This window comes from Nicotiana tomentosiformis, chromosome 7, assembly GCF_000390325.3.
Source record: "Nicotiana tomentosiformis chromosome 7, ASM39032v3, whole genome shotgun sequence".
Taxonomy (NCBI): Eukaryota; Viridiplantae; Streptophyta; class Magnoliopsida; order Solanales; family Solanaceae; genus Nicotiana; species Nicotiana tomentosiformis.
In genome coordinates, this window is record NC_090818.1 from 42,359,940 (window position 1) to 42,382,175 (window position 22,236).

The window sequence follows — 22,236 nt, forward strand, 5'->3', positions numbered from 1 at the left end:
TTTAGGAAATGATTGTATTCTTCTTTCTCTGATGGTGACATGTGAATGCTTACACGTGTTTCCTTGACTGTTTCAGAGTCTCCTAGATTAACTATTTCAGTCTCATCCAAATTGGACTTAGGCTTGTTTTCAAAGTTTTCCACTTCTCTGACAATTTCCTCGGGCATTATATCCTCTTCCAGATCCTATGAGTCATTATCCTTATGTTGTGTTGTCTCATTACATGTCACAGTCGTAAGTTCATCGGGGTAGATAATAATAATGTTGTAGAAAAAAAAATGTAAAGAATAATAATAAATACTAAAAACACCAATGCATTTAGATAAATCTTGAAAACGTCAAATAGGTGCGGCACGATGACCCGAGCAATTATTTCAAAACAAAACATGCTTAAAACAAAATGCTGAAAACGTCTTAAATGCTCATAAAATTGCTTTTAAAAATAAATGATGCTAATTTCCAGGCTACCTAGGAACTCGATGGGCCCTTGATGGTGCAGCAGTCCAGTTCTTGAGAACAGATCCCTTTTTCAAGGTCTGAATTATGAGGCCTTCCTCCTCTTCCTCCTCAACTATCGCACTGCAATCCATGTCTCCATCATCCAGAAACAGATTCCTTATACCGGCTAGAACTTTATCTTCTTCGGACTCCCACATCATGTCAGCTTGGTGAAATGAATGGCTCAAATGTGGTACTGGTTGCTCTAGAGGGTAATAAGGACCACGCCATGGTGGCGACCAATTCTGATACTCGTGCCAAGTGTATTCATACCCAAGCCCAAAAGTTGTGTCGTGACGCTTTAGCTGTATTGGTTTGGTGATCCCCTGGAGATTCTTGCCGAGACCTTTCCCAGGCTCATACCCTGTCCATGCCAATATGCCTTCTATCTTACTAATCCGTCATTTGTCTTTTTCAATTGCGTTGACGCGCTCGATGCGATGGTATGTTTCTCCACCCAACTTCCTTCTATTCTCGATGACCGGAACAATTTGACTGGTGTAAATGGGATTAATTTCGTCCCCATGGATGATCACTTCTTGATGGTTCCATTCAAACTTCACGACCTGATGTAGAGTAGAAGCTACGGCCCCAGCGGTATGTATCCAAGGTCGTCCCAACATTAGGTTGTAGGTAGCAGATATGTCCAACACTTGTAACTCAACATCAAACCAGGTTGGGCCCATCTGTAGGCTGACGTTGGTTTCCCCAATTGTGTCCCTTTGAGACCCATCAAATGCTTTCACATTCATACTCCCTGCTCGTATCGCGTGCAGGCCTTTACCCAATCTTTTCAGAGTAGTTAGTGGACATATGTTAAGATTCGAACCCCCATCTATCAGGATTCTGGCAATGAACTTATCCTCAAATTGTACTGTGATATGCAGTGCCCTGTTGTGACTTAGTCCTTCTGGTGGTAGCTCGTCTTCATGAAAAGTGATCTTGTGGCTTTCCAACACTTGTCCTACCATATTGGCCATCTCTCCACTGGTAATGTTGTTGGGTACACAAGCCTCATTCAACACTTTCATCAACGTGTTCCTGTGTGCCTCAGAATTCTATAATAGTGATATAATGGATATCTGAGCAGGGGTTTTGTTCAAATGATCAACCACAGAATACTCCCTTGCTTGTACCTTTCTCCAAAAATCATCCGGGCCGGTTTCAATGATGGGCTGCTTGGAAGCGGCTTCTTTACCTATTCCCCCCAAATGCTCGGGCGTGTAAACCCTACCAGTTCTGGTCATACCTTGTGTTGCACCAGTTTCTTCCATTTCCCCCTTTCCTTTCCTTCTTGGTTCTGCAACATAATCCCATGGTATAGATTTAGACTAATAAGACGATGTAGGTGCTACCATCACGGTGAAGGGTGTTGTTACTTCAACCTCAAACGAAGTTGGTGCAGCTACCTCAACTTCAATTGGTGCCTGATTTGTACCATTATAGGTGTGAGAGTGACTGGAGATGTTTCAGGATTATCCCCTTCTCGAATGAGTCCAATTGACCCCTATGAGTCCCATTCTTCATCGGTCTCTATCATGTTTACCCCTCTGCCCCTGTGATCCGGGAGAGGATTGTTACGGACATTGGGTGCAGCCTCCTTTGCCTGTATGACTTTGGTGTCAATTAATGTCTGAATCGTATCCTTCAAAGTACGACACTCATCAATAGTATGACCTTTCGTGCCTGAGTGATAGGCACACGTGTTATTTGGATTGACCCATTGAGAGGAATTTTCCATGGCGATAGCGGGAATGGGAGTGATATAACCGGCAACATTCAGTCTCTCGTACAATTGGTCTACAAGTTCAGCAATTGGGGTGTATTGTTTAGGTGGTCTGCGGTCGAAATTTGGTCTAGGTTTTTGGTAGTTTTGGTGGGCTGGTGATGAGTGGTAGTATGCGGGTTGGGTGTTATAGGTATGGTAAGTGGTGGCAAGTTGTTGGTATCTGGGAGATGAAGGCTGATATGTGAGTGGAGGTGTTTGGCATATGAGAGGAGACTTCAGACCTTGGGATACCATCACGGCCCCTACTTCTTTCTTCTTGGATATACCCCATGACTGCAAAGCTTTATTCGTAGCCTGTAATGCCTCAAAATTAGTTACCATTCCGCTCTTGATCCCTTCTTCAATCCTTTCCCCCAATTTGATGATGTCGGAGAATTTGTGATTCTCGATAACCGTTAACCTTTCGTAGTATTGTGGATCCTGGGCCCGGACGAAGAACTTGTTCATCTGCTCTTCTTCCAATGCCGGCCTTACTTTCGCAGCTTCCGATCTGCATCGAGTAACATACTCATGGAAAGTATCTGTTGGCTTCTTCTTGAGATTCTGGATATAGAAGACATCTGGCGCATTCTCCGTATTAAACCTGAACCGATCCATGAAATCTGATGCCATGCTTGCCAAGCTAACCCACTTCTTTGGATTTTGGCTGATGTACCACGATAGGGCGTCTCCAGTGAGGCTTCTCATGAACAGTTTCATGAGAATCCTTTCATCTTTTCCAACTCCTATGAGCTTGTCATAGTATATCCTTAGATGCACCTTTAGGTTACCTGTTCCGTCAAACATCTCGAACTTGGGAGGTTTGTAACCCTCCGGTAGTTCTACGTTTGGCTGAATACACAGATCTTTATAGTTCAAACCCTCAATGCCTTTACCCCCTTCGACACCCTGGACTCGGATTATGAGCTTCTTAAGTTCCTCTGCCATATTCTTGATGAGCAGGTCCTTCTCGGCGGATTCTGGTGTATATGGAGTTTTTTGAGTGGGGTGAGGTAGAGTTTCTACGTATATGGCGTTACTTTGGTGGATACCGAGGATTTGGGTGTAGTGATGATCATTGGTTGAGTTCTGCGGATCGGGGGTAGGTTGCAGTGTATTTTGAGGAGTATGGTAGATAGTAGTTTGTGGATACTGAGTCGGAAGATGTTGGTGTTGAGGAGGAGTTGGCACTGGTGGAGGGTTAGGATTTTGAGGAGGTGTGGCATATTGATGAGGTGTGGGAGGATTTTGTGGATGTTGGTTTGGTGTGTTTTGAGGAGGTGCTGGGTTTTGGGCGTTCTGTTGGTTAATATCCGTGACGTTTAAGGTGAGGGAGAGGTTTGCCAAGTTGCGGACCTGCTCAAGTTCCCCTTACAATTCCAACATTTTCTGCTCCAACCGTAGAAACAAATCATTCTGTGCCAGAGTACTCCGACCATCTGAAGTTTCAATATTTTCCGCATGCGCAGCGTTATCTTTCCTGATACCACTCATGTCATCCATCTTAACCTTTTCCTTACTTTTAGGATCACTTGGAGGAGGAGGAGGTGGAGGGCCTCTAGATCTGGTATGATACGCTAATGATGCCAGTATGCAAGAACCAACCTTAGGGGATGGGAATAATCAAAACAAAGAAAAGCGAAAAGGTAAACAAGTCAGTAGGGGAGTTTGGAAGGATATTTGTAGTATTTAAACATGTATTGCGAAATTATAAATTTGCGTCCTAATTTTGGGGACCTCATTGTGCCTGAGGTAGGCCTAGCAACACATAGATTTGGAGAAACTTGATGCCGATAACTTCCTCATTTCATTAATGTAATAAATAGATCAAACCTCTAAAATGACAATAATTAAAAGAGTTGCTAGTGTCATTTGCCTTATTACAATCAATTTCTAAAATGACTCTAGAAAAGCAAATAAACAACAATTCTATTCTATTTGGTCCCGGAGGGCCCCTCTCCAAGCTTGGCCTTCTTGGCTCCATCGATCAGATTCCCCAGGTCGCAGCAGATACGCCCTTACTAGGTGTCCTCATTCGTTGCCCTCTTCATTCTGACAATCCACGATCCTTTTCCTCATCTTCCCTTCAAGTTCCATCAGAACCTGCTCTAAGTACTCTAACCTCTCTGTTGATTTTGTAGCAAGTTCCCTCCATCCATTGATTGATTCCATGTCTATCTTGTGTTGTTCCAAATGTATGGCTTCAGACTCAAGGATTCTCTTGCGCAACCTCTTGTACTTTACTTGTGCTTCAGCAGCATCATTTATGACTCTGTTTCCTCGATCGATCCCTGGCTCAACTTCTCCTGCTATGTCATCATCCAACCATGATAGGTAGAAATACACATGACCGGCATGGTACTGATCTGGTTTGATGGTATCCTTTTCCACAATAATCTTCAGATGCCACATGTGTTAGGCCTCACACTTGAATGGAATGGCACAACCTTGAAAGTCTGCTTTGTAGTGAACCATCTTAGAAACTCGCGGTATGACTTGTTTTCTCCCAGCCTGTCTCATGACCCTGATAGGAGCATAAGGATAGATACCCCTTAACCCGATCAGCACTAAATGAGGAACATCCCTGGACTTGATGATGAACTCGCTAGTAGGGAACTATTCGAACATCCAATGGAGCTTGTCATCAGTCAAATTGCTAAAGAAGTGTACCCAATCCACGGCATCTTCCGGTTGTGCAAACCTGTCTGGGATGAAAGTCATTCTTTTTGGATGGTGAAAGGATACGTGGTCATTCCATGGTCACCGCGGAAATTCCTGATAGTACTGTCCTCTTTGAAGATGCTCCAACAACCATATTTGCAGTAACAAATTACAACCCTCAAAATGTCTGAATCCCTTCTTACAGCGATCCATAGCTCGGTATATCTCTGCCACGATCATTAGGACAATAATGTAAGTCTGTCCCTCAATCCCTTCCATTAAGGTCTTGGTAACCATAGCCAAACGAGTGTGAATCCTGTCTCCTTGAATTGGAAATACTATCATACCTAGAAAACAGACGATGAACACAAAAACCCGACGATGAGTCCAGCCCAGGGAAGTGATGGAAAACTCATCATGATAGATACGGTAGGATGTATTGTGCCCATAACGCTCATTGAGGAAGTCGAAAGGTATGTAGGACTTCTTCAGGCAGACTAACTCGTCATTCTTTCTAAGACCCATTATTTTTAGAAATCCTCTAAAAGTACGATTTTTCGGTACCAGCAGACCAGGGCTATCCCAGGGTAGCCCGGCAAAACCTCCTATTTCTTCAAGAAGGGGAGTCATCTTATATTACCAAAACGGAAAACAACACTCTTTTCATCCCAGAACATAGTAGTGACCTCGATCAGTACATTGTTTGGCTGAATGTCCAGCAAAGAAGGTAAATTTCCAAAAATTCTTTTCACATGGTTCTTGTCACTTGGCGAGAGATTTTCCCACCAGTCTAGCAATAGAGGTGAGATTCTTCGGACCATGCCGAACCTGGGGACTTCGTGCCTCATTTCTGCAAACTAAATAAAGTTAGCCCTTTCCCCCTCTAAGTTTGACTACTTACACATTAATGATTAGCATATCGGCACGTTTTCTCCAAATAATGCACATATCATGATCGTGCCCGTTGGGATTATGGAAATCCCGATGGACTTTGGACAAGGCTTTCCTTAGAGAGTTATTATGCGGACAACATTCTAACTCGTGCTAGGTTTGGACATGATGCATGCACAGTTAATATCAGAGTAGGGTTTTCTATAGAAGTCTAGATCAGTACCCTCAAGCGGACAACTTGAGAGGGAAAGGCACGGAACCATCGACTGCACCGCTGATCGGCTAGTTTTACCGCAAATAAGCTTTTCCAAATTAAAAAAGGGTAATATAAGAAGAGCGCGGACACTCATCAATTGCCGCTATGGTATTATTTGCGCACGACTGAAATATGATGCAGAGCATGTAATTATGCAAAAACTAAAACAATACCCTGTCAAGTATTTTGCATGATGAAAGCGATAAATGCGGTATTTAATAAATGTAAAGACAGGAAAGAAAGAAAAACAAAGAAGGAGTTAGTTCGCATAATGAAAAAATTATAATAAAGCGGTAAAAGGGGTAGGGATTGGGAAAGACATAAAGATTGAAGCCAGCGAACAAGGTTAAACGAAAAGTTGCATGTAAATTCATGTAAAAGGGAAAATAGGGAAGGGGGTGTGCATGTAGCAAATAAACGGTGAATTTGAGCATAAAATAATAAAGACACGCTTATCGAGGGAGACTAATTCACACAGACCAAGTTCATTATGGTAAGAGCCTAAGGATATCCCCAGCAGAGTCGCCATGCTGTCGTGCCCCTTTTTCTCGCGAAATCGGGTTTCGGCGTTGACAACTCTTTTACAAGGAAGGGTTATTAAAAGAAAGAGTCGCCACCTAACGGATTAAGGTGCGTTAGGGCACCTATTTGCAAATGACTCAGGTTTACTAGTTTTCGTCACCAAAGATCGGGTAAGGGCTCAAATTACCTCGAGGAGAAGGTGTTAGGCACTCCTCGAGGTCCACAACGGTGGGTCCCGGCCGAACTCAAATCATGTGAATTAGTCTAAGAGAAAAGAAACAATTTGGACAAAGAAAGAACTTTTTTAACAGGAATGGGGGGTCCTAAATTTTTTAGCCTAAAGGATCACCCCGTGCAACATAAATAATACTTCGTAACTCCCTCAAGATGGGGTGTTACTCATATTATTCAGCGGGCACAGACTATCATCTCCTGCTACCCGATTACTATCTTTAAGTTGTTTACCTAAAGCGCTCTATTTGATTCTAAGTCGTACCCTATGCGTGCACTACCCGTCCCATGCCTATGGTCCAGGAGGCGTTTGGACCTCTATTTCAGGGTAGTTCTAGACCTTAACTTAGGTTGCTCAAAAGGAGAAAACTAGGCAACATACAAAAATAGTTAGGACTTTCAAATAGAAATAAGTATGGGCTCAAGTTACCCTCCGCATTTAGACATCAAATGCACACCAAACTGATTAGCATTAACAGGTTTTATTAATTGCAAAATCCTATAGGCAGGATATCTATGTGATATTGACGAACGAGCAGACAGTCGTATACAAAGTCAATTTCTTAATGCGATTATTAGTACCTACAAGGTTTGCCTACTGATTTTATCATGATACAATTTAGCCTACCAGCAAGGTATCAAGGTGTTTTGTGCGATAGTAAATTGTAGCCAGTCACAAAAACAGACCTAAAATTTTTCGTTTTAATCTTACAGGCATATTTTCTAGTGAGGATAGCAGCACAGTAAATAGGCATAAATAACAATTAAACAGATTCAGGCGTTCATTCTATAACTTGATCCAGTTTGAATCCTATAGGCATGATTTCTAATAATCTGAACAGTTTTGAATCATATAGATATGATTTCTACAATCTGAACAGTTTTTGAATCCTATAGACATGATTTCTATAATCTGAACGAAACAGTATGCAAGCAGGAATTCACACACACATTGGACCATACCATTTCTATAGGCATGGTTTGTAACGGAACATAATTGAGCCAAACATTGAGCCTATGGACATGGTTGCTAACACATAATGACTGAACACAATAAGACACTTAGAAGTATGATTTCTAACATATAACATCCAACATCACAGCATTAACCCTATAGGCAGGATTTCTACCCCCACTTTATAGCAAGTATAAAATAAGAACCCTTTCCCGTTTTTACTAATACCCTAGAATTGTTATTACAAATAATTATTACGTGCCAGAATTTAATGAATGAATTATAAGGTAAGTAAAATGATAGGGAGCCTACAATAGGCCCAAATACACCTAGACAGGCCAGGCCTTCAACTCACAGTAGTTCCAAAAGCCCATGTTCATATATACACAATAACCAGTAGTGAATGATTCACCCATATTTCAAGGATAAGCATACAGAACTCAAATCTCTAGTGTGTCAGAGTTCCCAAGGGCTTCAGGAACCCAGGGCAGTGCTCACACTAGGGTGGATAACAAGAATAGTTCAGAGGAGGGATTAGGGGATACACTTAAGGACAGAATCACATATAGAGCATGTATAAACAAATAGCAAACATATTTGAACCTAAGCATACTTAATCAAGTTTTTAAGAATTAACAAAGTCACATGCTAATAAGGCTAGTTCATAAACATGTTCACAGTGATAACAGAGACTTCAGATCAGCCTAAGTCATAGAAGAAAACACATTGATTGGCAGTAGGTCAGGAACTGATTAAGATGGTTTAATAGAGGTATCATAATATAGTGAGAAGAGAACCAAACATGCCATATTATAACAGGTTCATCAGACAAACTTACAAATCTGCTAAGGCACACATCTATACATGGTTAGCCAGTCCATAGGAAAAGGTATGAAAGCATGCTTATAACAAACTTAGTTTTAAAAGATAGGCATCAATATCACTGAGTTAGGCAGAATTCGTTAATCAGCTTAAACTAAGTTCAAACATGTCTCAACTACAAGTAATATCATTTAGGACAACATGGTATAATCGCAGTAACAAATTGGGCAAGTAATCATAATGAAATGGCAGTGGATTCAATAACTCACCGGTTAAGATGAAACAGGGAAGAAAAGAATCCAACAGTGTAGCAAATATCACCAAACAGAAGCAGAACTTGGAGATTTTTGGCCTTGGCTTTCAGCCGGCCAGGAATCAAAGCACATAGTAAAATTACTCAAGAGAATAGGAGTATACAGCTTTTGTTTATAGTAGTGAAAGGATCTTTCGAACTTAGAACCTCTCCCTTTCAAAGGGGAGTGGGGAGGGGTTTAAATAGTGCAGAGATTAGAGCATAGAAATAGCTAATTTAAATATTAAAAGGCAAGTGCTCAAATCAGTGGGATTGAAACCCCAAATTTTAGGTGAAGATACACAAAATCAGTAGGAAATAAGGTAAAGAATCACATAGGCATATAATGAACAGACAAGATATTATTATAAAAAAGAAATACTGAATCGAATCAGATTTGGTTCAAGTAAAAGGGTTTGAAACCCTAAGTTAGGTAAACCACAAAATTGGCAAAAAATAAAGGCAAGAATCACATATTAACATAAAAATAAACATAGGTAAGAAATTATTCAAAAGGAAACCTAGAATCGAACCAGATTTGGTTCAAGTAAAAGGGTCTGAAACCCTAAATTAGGTAAGTGAAGGGAATCGACAAAAATAAGCAGATTCACAAGTAATAGAATGAATATAGACGGAAAAATGCTAGAAATCAGAGTTTAAACCAGTTTAGGTTCGAATCAAAGAAAAATCCGGAACCCTAACTTTTAGGGTTTAGTGCGAATCAAGAGATATGAGAGAATCTTACAAAATAACGTGCTTGGACTCAAGGTTGTCCAGATTCAAGAGACAAACATATATTTGGACAGAATCAAAGCGGGGTACTTGCCATGTTTAGGCAAGTACCTAAGTCACTCCGTAACATAGCATCAAATAAGGGAAAAACACTGAAATGGGAAGGGAATAGGGAAAGAATCCCAGTAGGAACGGGATTTGAGGGGATTTGGGTGAGGCGGCAGAATTAGGGTTCATCAGTAGAGGGGAAATAAGGGCTGCGGGTTTAGGGAAATGAGGGTTAGGGTAGAGAGGAGGGAGATATAAGGAAATGGGGTGGTTATTTGTGGGTCGTTGATCATCTTTGATCAACGACCAAGATTTAAACGGATTGGGGTCGGGTTTTAATGAATGGGTAAGGGTAATTGGATTAGGAGTATTGGGATTGGGCTGGTTTGGGTAGTTTTGGGTAGTCTTAGGTCCGAAATTAATTATAGAAATGGGCCAGATTTTAAATACCCAAATTTAACCAATAACATAATTTGTAAAAATAATAGATAAATAATAAAAATATCATTTGTGCATAAAAATGATTGAAATCAAATATTCAACATTATAAAAATATAAAAAGGTTATGTTTTCATAAATAAAGTAATTATAAGTACATATATGCTATTATTGCAAAAATATGCAATTTTAGCCTTTAAAATGCAAATGTAATTATAATAAATGTACTAAAAATATTTAAAACCTAATATTGGTGTATATTATTTTTTTAGATGATAAAATAATCATAAAAATTATTTGTAAGGTAATTAATGGGTATTTATATAATAAAAATACGGAAATAAATTAATTTAAAGCCTTTAAAAAATATGAAAAATTATGAAAATACTTGTATATGCTTGTAAATCAAATGATGATGCATATGCACTATTTTGAAAGTACATATATATTTGAAAAATATGAGGAAAAAATTGGGTATCAATACTTGTTGTTCTACGGTCCGCAGAATTTGTGGTGTGATCACAAATTTGTGTTGCAGACCGCATATTTTGGTGTGCGGCCACTCTTTGGCCATTTCTCTGACAAACCAAACTCCAGAGAGTTTGCATTTTCCCTTTCCCATTTGTGCGGTCCGCATTGCAATTGTGCGGCCGCAGTTCCCTTTTGCTATAACAATCACAATTGTGCGGTTCACACTTCTTTCCATACTTAGCCAATTTTTTTAGCACAGTTGCTGTAAAGTACATTCATCTCTGCAATACACTTCAAATCCAGTTAGCACAAAAATAACACATATGTACAAAAGAAGAAAAGAAAAGAAAAAGAAACATGGGATGCCTCCCAAGAAGTGCCTGATTTAACATCGCGACACGACGCGGATTACCATCATTTCAAATGAATAACTGTCACCACGTGTCTATAATCAACCTTTCCCAAATAATGCTTCACCCGGTGACCATTGACTCGAAATACCTCATCATTTTTGTTTTTCAAGTCCAATGCACCAAAATGTGTCACACTCGCAATTTCAAAGGGACCACTCCATTAAGATTTCAGCTTCCGGGGAAAAATCTTCAATCATGAGTTGAACAACAAAACAAGATAGCCCACCTTGAACTCTTTATTCCGAATATATTTGTCATGAAGGTACTTCATCTTCTCTTTGTACAAAGATGAACTTGCATATGCATGGTGCTGGAACGCATCCAATTTATTCAAATGTGTAACCCGCAAGTTAGCGGTTGCATCCCAATCAAGATTCAACTTTATTAAAACCCACATGGCTTTGTGCTCAAGTTCCACCAGAAGATGACAAGCTTTACCAAACACCAACCGGTATGGAGACATTCCGATAGGAGTTTTGAAAGCAGTCTGATAAGCCCACAGTGTATCATCAAGCTTTTTTGACCAATCTGTCCGATTAGCATTCACTGTTATGGACAAGAAACTCTTTATCACCCGGTTGGAGACTTCCACTTAACCACTAGCATGTGGATGATAGGGAGTCGTAACTTTCTGAGTGACACCATACTTGCTAAGCAAAGTGTCAAAAGCCTTGTTGTAAAAATGCGACCCCTCATCGCTTATGATAGCCCGTAGAGTACCAAATCTTGTGAAAATATTCTTCTTCAAGAACGCCATCACACTTCTCGCTTCATTGTTGGGTAGAGAAATGGCCTCAACCCATTTATCTAAAAATAGCGAGTCCATTACTCTATGCAAGTCTAGTCTCAGGTCGTAATGCGAAATAAAGAAACTAAATAGGCAAGAATAACTCAATTATTACAATTAAAGCATGACGTGAATCTAAATCTACCCGGACATAATCAGGAATTCTAACATACGCACGGACACTCGTCACCTCACACGTGCGTAGGTCCTACAACATATAGCATATAACAAGAATAACACATACGGGGTAAATTCCCCCTCACAAGGTTAGACAAGAGACTTACCTTGCTCCGAAGTTCCATAACCGGCTTCAATCTCATACATCGTCTTAATACCCATCATCAATCTCATACCATCCTCCTGCACTCAATAGTATCTTTCGTTGATACACCTGTTTTGGAAGACCTGTGAATCCGAAGATGTTTCTCCTATTTCTCAACCACTACACCGTAGACCCGATGGTAATATAGAAATTCCCCAAGTATTCGTCACACTCTCCTGCAAAACCCAGTCCTCAGCCACATAACGAAACCAAAATCTTTAAACACCGCACTTTAGTTCTTGAACCCACTAGAACCATTGTTGATAGTTGCCTACTCTGACCTGGTCTCGAATATGTATCCAAATTGTAGTGCTTTGCTAGCACATGAACACTTCCAAAGAAGCAACCGGATAAATTCTCTCCCTTGCGCAGCACCTCCACAGGAAGCATTAATTCTGAGTCATCCCCAACATCCGTACATGAATCGATAAGGTGAAATGTCGCACATATACGTCAAATTCCTTGCCCCAAAATACCCTTGATGTTTTTCTCCTCTTGGTCATAACTAATTCACCAATGCGCCGATAACCAAAAACTGCACAGGCACACAACCACGTTACCCAATTGTAGACGGTGGACTCTCCCACTTAGCTTTATGCTGCAATCACATAGATCCAGACCCTACAACGACTTCTTCTTCCCAGTTACCATGATCCCACACTGTTACTCGGCCAACTTCTCGCAAGCTCTTGTTGCACCAATCATAACACACCCTGAATTATCAACCAACATCGCACACTCAACCTCATAGGGGTCATACCGTCTTCTTCAAGTGATCCAAGCTCGCATCGCAATACATGCATCCCATGTTGGGTAGAAAGTAGAACTCTTCATAGGAACCTCATCAAACCCACGTAAACGTTAACCTGCTCATAGGAGATAGCCCACCTGTGTAACCTCACATTGACCTCTACCAACGTCATTACTATAGTTACATCCATCGTGAAATCAATTAATCTTCCTGGGTCCACACTGATCCACCGGACGTAAGAATCCTTTCATTTATTAACATCACCCAAAAATCCAATAATATGTTTGAAACTCGAGTCGTATTGCATCCAAAAAAATAATCGAATACCCACATTTTCCTATATTTCAATCAAGCCATTCTCGTCACATTCAAGATTCATAAGCACAGAAACCACCTCAGAGGTCATCTCACTCAACCATCAACAATGGAAATGCTGATTCGATCCTGAAGTCGCAACACACAGCCATCTCTAATAACTTCCTCTTAGGTTCCATCTCACAACACCGTACCCAAAGGCAATCAAATGAAGACCAACATGCTGATGAGCCTCAATGCGTTCAATCAAGGACGGCGACACCACAATGTTAACAAGAATTCCACCAAATTCGAAATATCAAATCTTGACCGTAGGCAACACCAATACTGGGCTAAAATGACAAACACCCCTCCACAAGGCGACGATAATAGCCCACTCGAATATGTAGGGAGAAATATCCTGCACCACATATGCAGTATTACTACAACTCCTCGATGCCCAATTGATAACAAGCACTCAACATCGTATAAGAATAAGTAAGGAAGGAAATAAAGGCATAAGCTTCAATGGAATCGAATCGCACAATGAGGAATCAAGAAGGAAAGTGCTCCTAACAGCCCTGTAGCCTCTCGAAGATAAGTACAGACGTCTCCGTACCAATCCGCGAGACTCTACTAGACTCGCTCATTACTCGTGAAGCCCAAGTGAACCTACAGGTTTAATATCAAGCTGTCACGACCCAAAATCTACTATAGGCCGTGATGGCTCCCAATGTCGCCGTTAGGCAAACCAACAGTGAACTACCAACTTAATAATTAATTTTATTATTTTTCAAATCATGAACCTCATTAAATAAATAGGGTAAAATCTGGCACTCATAGAAACTCGTGCTTTTCTTTACCAAATTGCGAATATAAATAAATCATAAGGTGAAATGATAACAATAACGTGAACTACAATAATACATATCCAATCGAAAACCCCAAAATCCGGTATCACAAGTGCATAAGTATCTAATAGAAAGTACAATAACGATACAACATCTACTAGGAATACAAGATAGACAGGATAAAGTAAATAATTATGATGGAGACTCTGTGTCCTGTGAATCGTAGCATAGAGTGCAGCTCACCATAAAGTCCCCTCTGCAGTTGCGCCTACGCACCCAAATGACCATCAAATGAACCTGTCAGATCCTACACAGTTAGTGTAGAAGTGCAGCATGAGTACGTAAATCAACGCATACATAGTAAATATCTAGCCTAACCCCAAAGCGGTAGTGACGAGGGGTCGATATTGACACTTACTATTGGTCTAGTAAATCAAATATAATAAAGTAGACAAGTATGAAATATGGTCAGTAGAGAATGAATACATATATAGGCAAATACTACAGTCTACAGCTAAACAATGAACACAAAGTCCTCAATTATCGGATAACTCCTCAAATGGAATATGTAATGGTCAATACCAAATCAACGGTCACATCTCGATTCAGGAAACTCATGAGTGCGCGGACTCTTTATCAATTATTTCACACGATTCTGCTGAGGCAAGCGGCCCCATCCTATAAAAGTGTTTCATAGAACTGCTAAGGCGAACGACCCGATCCATAAGAGTGTTATACATGACATTGCCGAGGTGAACGGCCAGAACCCATAAGAGTGTGTTACAATATCTGGTTGAGGCAAACGACCCGATCTTATAAGAGTGTGATACATAATCCTGCCGAGGCGAACGACCCGATCCCATAAGAATATGATACTCTGCCGAGGCGAACGGTCTGATCCCATAAGAGTGTGTTACATGATACCACCGAGGCAAACGGTTTGATCCTAATAGAATAAGAAGTTTTAACGGGTCCTTGACCCCACTCACGAATATACGTATGAGTTATGAAATTAAGGAAACTTTTTGATGAATATGCAAAACACGGAAGAGATTCATAAGGGAAGTACAATTTTCCACGGCTAATCAAGTAGCTCATCAAATATCTAAAAATAGAGAGTCTATTACTCTACACAAGTCTAGTCTCATATCGTAATGCGAAATAAAGTAAGTAAATAGGCAAGAATAACTCAATTAGTACAATTAAAGCATGGCGTGAATCTAAGTCTACCCGGACATAATCAGGAAGTCTAACATACGCACGGATACTCGTCACCTCATACGTGTGTAGCTCCCATAACATGTAGCTTATAAGAAGAATAACACTTACGTGGTAAATTCCTCGTCACAAGGTTAGACAGGAGACTTACCTCGCTCCAAAGTTCCATAACCAGCTCCAATACCCCTCTAGCACCTCGAAGCCCATTGATCCGAAACTAGGTAAACAATCATGAAAATCAATAAAAATATACTCCAACAATCAATTTATAACAATTCCCAACTCCGCTCGAAAAATCAAGAAAGTCAACCCTGGGCCCACATGCCCGATTTTCGAAATTTTTAAAGATAAACATTAGCCATTACATCACGAACTCAAATATATAATTTATTCCCAATTCCATGTCCAATTTCGTGGTCAAAATTCAAAAATACCAAATTCTAGGTTTTCTTCTATATCCCGCAATTTCTACAAAATTTCATGTTTAAATCCTTGTAGAATCCATGTAATTAACTAACAATATGTGGGAATTACTTACCTTACCATAGATGATGAAAATCACTTCTTCAAGATCTCCCAAAATCGCCCAACAAAGTAAAAATTAGAGAGAAATGAGCCAAATCCCGTATAAAATCAAGTCTACACATGCCGCTCTTATTCGCGATCGCAGAAAAAGCCTCGCGATCGCGAAGGCCAACTCCTCCCAGCTGCCCAGCTACTCTTTGATTCGCGACCACCTGATCGCGTCTGCGATTCCTAGGTATTCCTGCCCTTCGCGTTCGAGTTCGCGCTCTACCCCTCTCGTTCGCGAAGGCCTTCTACCTCACAGCCACCCACCTCCTAGCCTTCTTTGCGTTCACGATTAAGCCTACGCGTTCGTGAAGTAGGATCAGGTTGTTCTCCACGTTGCATGAGCCTCCTCGAGTTCGTGAAGAGAAAAACAAGGGAACTCATCAGCCTTCTTCGCGATCGCATGACTACCTTCACGATCGCGAAGCACACCAACACACCAACATACCAGCAGCATCAAAACATCCAAACTTGGTACGAAACCACCCCGAATCACACCTGAGGCCCCCGGGACCCCGTCCAATCACACCAATAAGTCCCAATACCTTATCCAAACTTATCCAAATGCTCGAAACGCCATGAATAACATCAAAACCATGAATCAACGATCAAAATCCTTCCTTTAACTTTCAAACATTCAAACTTCGACGAACGCGGCCGAATCATATCAAAGCATTCCGGAATGACGCCAAACTTTACGTACAAGTCATAATACAAGAAGTGAAACTGCTCAAGGACTCAAACTACCGAACAAAGCATTAGAGCGCAAAATGATCGGTCGAGTCATTACAGATATCATGTAATAGCAACTTCAAATAAGAATAATTCAACAATAAAGAGGTATCATGACAATAAGAGAGGTATAAACTTCAAATAAGCATATAAGAATAAATTTGACAAATAAAGGATAGAAGATGTGCTAACAACTTCAAATAAAGCTTGTAAGAGTAAACACAACATGGAGGATATAACATGATATGACAATTTCAATTAATGCATGAAAGAAGCCTAGGAGTCTAATCGGTCAAATACCACACATAAGCCCGAGTACACTTTCATCCCCTCGCGTACACGACTTTCACATATTTCAAATAATACAATCAACCCAATTCCTAAGGGGTAGTTCCCCCACACAAAATTTGACAAGATACTTACCTCAGATAAACTAAATCAATACTCTAAATAGACCTTCCCGTGTGAAACAACCTCTGGATGGCTCGAATCTAGCCAAAATAACTTATAATATTAGCTATAGGAAATAATTCCAGATAATAAAGCTTCGATCTTTAATAAAAATCAAAAAGTCAACCCCGGACCCTCACCTTTGTCACGACCCCAATTTCCCTCGGAATGTCGTGATGGCACCTAGTCTCTACGACTAGGTAAGCCTAACAGTTAATAATAACCTCACAGAAATAATTTACAAAATATTAAAACAAAGCTGAATAACTGATGTAAGCTTCCGAAACAGAATCAACAACAATACACTCCCCAAGACCATTAGAATTGAGTCATAAGCTCTACTTTGTAAAACTAGAATATCGACTACATCACTGTCTGAAAGAAAATACAACAGGAAATAAGAATAAAGGAAGGTGACTCAGAGGTTTGCGGACACCGAGCAGGCATACCTTGAAGTATCCGTAAAGCAGCTAACAGATGATTACTAACAACCGGCACGAGCAAGCGTACCTAGATCTGTACAAAAATATGTAGAAGCGTAGCATGAGTACACCACCATGGTACCCAGTAAGTATCAATCCTAACGTCAGTAGAGTAGTGACAAGGCCAGGTCAAGACACCTACTAGGATATAAATAAACAATATGAAACGTAAAAAGGATAAATAATAGAAAGCGGAGAAATAACTGATACGAAATAGTTAATAACATGAACAAATACCGGAATTGTAAGCACGGAAATAACATAAAGAAATTAGTTAAAGAGAACCAGAATGACCATATACGGACAATAACTGACAAAAACAGGAAGAACAAAACTACAAGAATTACAACGAGTTACTGCCTCGTGTACAATAAGAATCACCACCGAGGTACCAACTCGTGTATACACATCAAGAATCACAACTGAGGTACCGCCTCGTATTCGCAATTCACAATCTCAATCACAATCCTTCCTTATGTCGTCGCATGAGCCTTACATTTGAAATAGGTTTTGAAAATAGTTTTTCCCAAATAGCTACATGCACTTTAGCCCATCTTATGACACTGCGTGGCTTCACGTAGTTCCCCATAAGCAACACACACATAAGTCCCACCTTATACCGCCGCGTGAACATTAACCCCAAGCCTTATACCGCCGCATGCGCGTCAACATCACATCGTAATAACAACTCGTACCACAAGTGCCCATATATCACAACTTGCCAACACTCAACAATATCAATGTTTCCACAATAATAGCCCACGGCTCCACCACAATGTGTACAAGAACATCAATAATAACAAAGAATGTAAAATTCTCAACAAGAAAGATATCTTAACAATTATCAACTTCTCTTCAAAATGATACGGCTTCCATAACTTCAACATCAATAACTCAACAATAAGAAAGAGAATGTGTAACTACGAATCAAATACGATTAACTTACAATGGAAGGAATAACATGGCTTCAAGCGAAAATAATTAGCAACGAAAGAGATAACTAGTAACAATGAGTTCAAGTAATGATAACTAATAATGAAAGAGATAACACGTACAATGACTTCAAGTAATGATAATCAACAATGAAAGAGATAACACATACAATGACATCAAGTAATGATAATCAACAATGAAAGAGATGACACGTATCAAATAAAGGGGTAACAAGTTCAACTAAAGCATGAGATCAATTTATCAAGTAGGATGTAGAACAAGTGTTAAACAAATCAATTAGGGCATGTGGGGATTAGACTAACACCAATAAGAATAGAATGATTATGGGAATTTAGAAAATGATATGGCATTTCAATTAAAGCATGGAAATAGTCTAAGTAACCTAAACCGGTAAAATACCACGTACAACCCGTGTACCCACTCGTCACCTTGCGTACACGGCTTTCACATAGCACAAATGAATCAATCAATACCAATCCTAAGGGGTAGTTCCCCCACACAAAGTTAGGCAAGATACATACCTCAACTAGGCCAATTAAACACTCATAAATAGTTGTTCCCTTAAAATTAGCCTCCACATGGCTTAAATCTAACCAATATCGACTTACTATCATCAAACAATGCTAGGGAAATCAATTACAATAGCTAAAGCCAAGATCTTTACATTTTCCCCAAAAAGTCAACATAAGTCAACCCGGGGCTCATCCGGTCATAACTCGAGTCCAATGGTAGATTCCGACTATCCATGACCCCACGAGTTCATATATGTGATTAGTTTTAAAATCCGAGTCCAAATCGACGCTCAAAACTCAATTTCTTATTTTTCAAAAAATTGACAAGGGTTCACAAATTTTCACTTTGATTCACATGATTTTGATGTTAAAATCTAAGATATATTGATGAAATATGACTACAAATGGATTAGAATCACTTACCCAAAGTTTGTAGGCGAAAAGCTCCTCTCCAAATCGCCTCATACCAAGTCTAGGGTTCAAAAATGAGAGAATATTTTCAAAAATCCCATCTCCCAGCCCTTTATACCAGCTGTAGATGTTGCATTTGCGACACATGGTTCGCAGCGGATCAGGGCTCGCATTTGCGAACCCTGACAACCTAAGTCATCATTTCATTTGCGAGAAAAGGCTTCGCTTGCGAAGCTGGGAACTTCGCAAAAGCAAACAAATGTTCGCAAATGCAAACTTAGTTCAAATCCTGCTGGCTTCGCAAATGCGAAGCGGAAGCCGCAATTGCGATATCTGAGCCCTCACTGTCACCTTCGCAATTGCTAGGCTTGTGCTCGCAAATGCGATAACTGAGCAGCAGCAACACAATTTCAGTTCAGTACCATTCTGATACATGTGCAAAATTCATCCGAGCCCTCGGGGTTTCAAACTAAACATTCACACAAGTCTAAAACATCATATGAAATTGCTCGCGTGATCAAAACACAAAAATAACATTTAAAACTACAAATCGAACACTAAAATGCATGAATTTCGAAGAAAAGTTCAAGAATTTCTAAAGTTACAACTAAACGCCTAAATCTTATCAAATCAAGTCCAAACGACACTAAATTTTGCAGACAAGTTCCAAATACCATAACGGGCCTATTCCAAGTCCCAAAATCAAATTCTGAGCTCGATGCTAAAAGTCAACCTACGGTCAAACTTTTCAAGTTCAAATTGCCAAATTTCGGCAAATCCACATAAATCAACCTACAGACTTCCAAAATAAATTTCGGGCATACGCCCAAATCCGAAATCACAATACAAAACTATCAGAGCCATTAAAATATAGTTTCGGGATGGTTTTCACAAAAGTCAAAGTTTGGTCAATATTTCTAATTTAAACTTCTATGTTAAGAATCAAAGGGTCCAAATCAACCCGTAAGCTTCCCGGAACAAAACTAATCGACCTCTCAAGTCATAAAATCATAAACACACATGTGTGAAGCATAAAAGGAGTAATGTGGTGCAATTACACAAAACGACTGATCAGGTTGTTACAATCTCAGAACCCGACAAAATTCACAAAATCTGAACACTCATTCCAATACGAGTCCAATCATTCTAAAGTCATCGAATTTTGACCTCAAATCGGCCTTCGAATCATCATTTTATACTTTAAGAAAGGTTTTACAAAAATTCCCAATTTCTCCAATTCAAATCACTAAATTAATTATAAAATCAAAGATGAAATCATGAAATATAACCAAATCCGAGTAAGAATATTTGCCCCAATCCAAAATATGAAAATTCCCTCTAACATTTCCCATAACCGAGCTTGCTATCTCAAAAAGTGATAAAATAACAAAAAGCCCTCGAAATAGAGTGCTTATAAGTCTACCCTGGGGTTCCTCTTCGCGATTGCAAAACAAGCTTCGCGATCGCGAAGCACAAAGTCACTGCCCAAAGAAAAATAAGCTACACGTTCGCGGCATATACCTCGCGAACACGGTGAATAATAATACCAAACATCGCGAATGCGTCCAACACATCGCGAACGCAATGAGAAATTCCACCAGGCCCTAGCTTCCTAACTGAAATGCGAAACTAAAGACGTGAACGCGGACAACAACCAGCTGAACCTTCGCAAACGCGTGTCCACTATCGCGTCCGCGATGAACAAAATCACTCAGCTCCAAAAATCACTACGCGATCACGACTTCATCTTCGCAGTCGCAAAAAACAAATGAAATACCAGAAAACCATATCAACTCCAAAGTTGGGCGAAATAGCCCGAAACTCATCCGAAACACAGCTGGGGCCCCTAGGACCCCGTCCAAGCACACCAACCAATCCCAAAATGTAGCACAGACCTACTCGTGGCCTCAAATCACACCAAACAGCATCAAAACTATGAATCACAACTCAATTCAAGCCTAATGAACTTTCAACTTCTACAACTCACGCCGAAACACATCAAATCAACCCAGAATGATCTCTAATTTTGCATGCAAGTCCCAAATGACACAACAGACCTATACCAACTTTTGGAACCATAATCCGAGCCCGATATCAACAAAGTCAACTCATGGTCAAACTTATTGACCTTCCAAACCTTCAACTATCTAACTTTCACCAAATAGTACTAAATCAAACTACGGACCTTCAAATCCAAATCCGGATATACGCCTAAGTTCAAAATCGCCATACAAGAATCATTAAAATCTCATTCCGGAGTCGTCTATACAAAAGTCAAACTCCGATCAACTCTTACCACTTATGCTTCTAAAACAAGAATCATTCTTCCAAATCAATCATGAATTGCCCGAAAACCAAAAACCAAAACCGACCATACACGCAAGTCATAATACATAATATGAAGGTTCTCAAGTGCTTAAACCACCAAACAGGACGCTGAATCTCAAAACGACCAGTCGGGCCGTTACACACATATATTATATGCGCTGGCTATTTTAGGTTTAAATGTTTGGATAGGTGGCTATTTATGCTAATACTTCAAGGCTAAAAGCCGCCTCAGATATAGGGAGATTTGCACAAATAGGATACTTTAGTGCCAATATTGATTGTTTGACCCTGGTTAATAAATATCTTGGGAAACTAGCCTCCATTAGAATTTTGGGAAGCGCTCCTAGTAATCGTCAAAATTTTTGATATGGTGATTAGAAAGATTTGCCATAAAAATATGGCAATCATCATAATGTTTTATATTGTGATCATCAGGATTTGCCATAAAATATTTCAATGGCCAAAATATTTCTTATGGTGATCACCAGGATTTGCAAAAGTATGGCAATCAATAGAATTTTTCATATGGAAAGTTTTGACAGTGACTTTAAAATTCTGGGAGTGGGGCTATATTAT

General features: G+C 39.9%; 2 protein-coding genes across 2 annotated transcripts; both read right to left on the minus strand.

Annotated features, from left to right (window-relative positions):
* Positions 1–464: 464 nt before the first annotated feature.
* On the minus strand, positions 465–3,214 carry LOC138895529 (uncharacterized). The gene is made up of 2 exons (XM_070180229.1): positions 2,519–3,214; positions 465–743 (listed from the first exon to the last, which is right to left on the minus strand). The coding sequence occupies exons 1-2, from the start codon at positions 3,212–3,214 to the stop codon at positions 465–467; spliced, it is 975 nt and encodes a 324-aa protein (XP_070036330.1).
* Positions 3,215–11,191: 7,977 nt separating this feature from the next.
* On the minus strand, positions 11,192–12,109 carry LOC138895530 (uncharacterized). Its single transcript, XM_070180230.1, has 2 exons — positions 12,070–12,109; positions 11,192–11,526 (listed from the first exon to the last, which is right to left on the minus strand). Exons 1-2 carry the CDS (start codon positions 12,107–12,109, stop codon positions 11,192–11,194), a joined length of 375 nt encoding a protein of 124 aa, XP_070036331.1.
* Between the last annotated feature and the right edge of the window lie 10,127 nt (positions 12,110–22,236).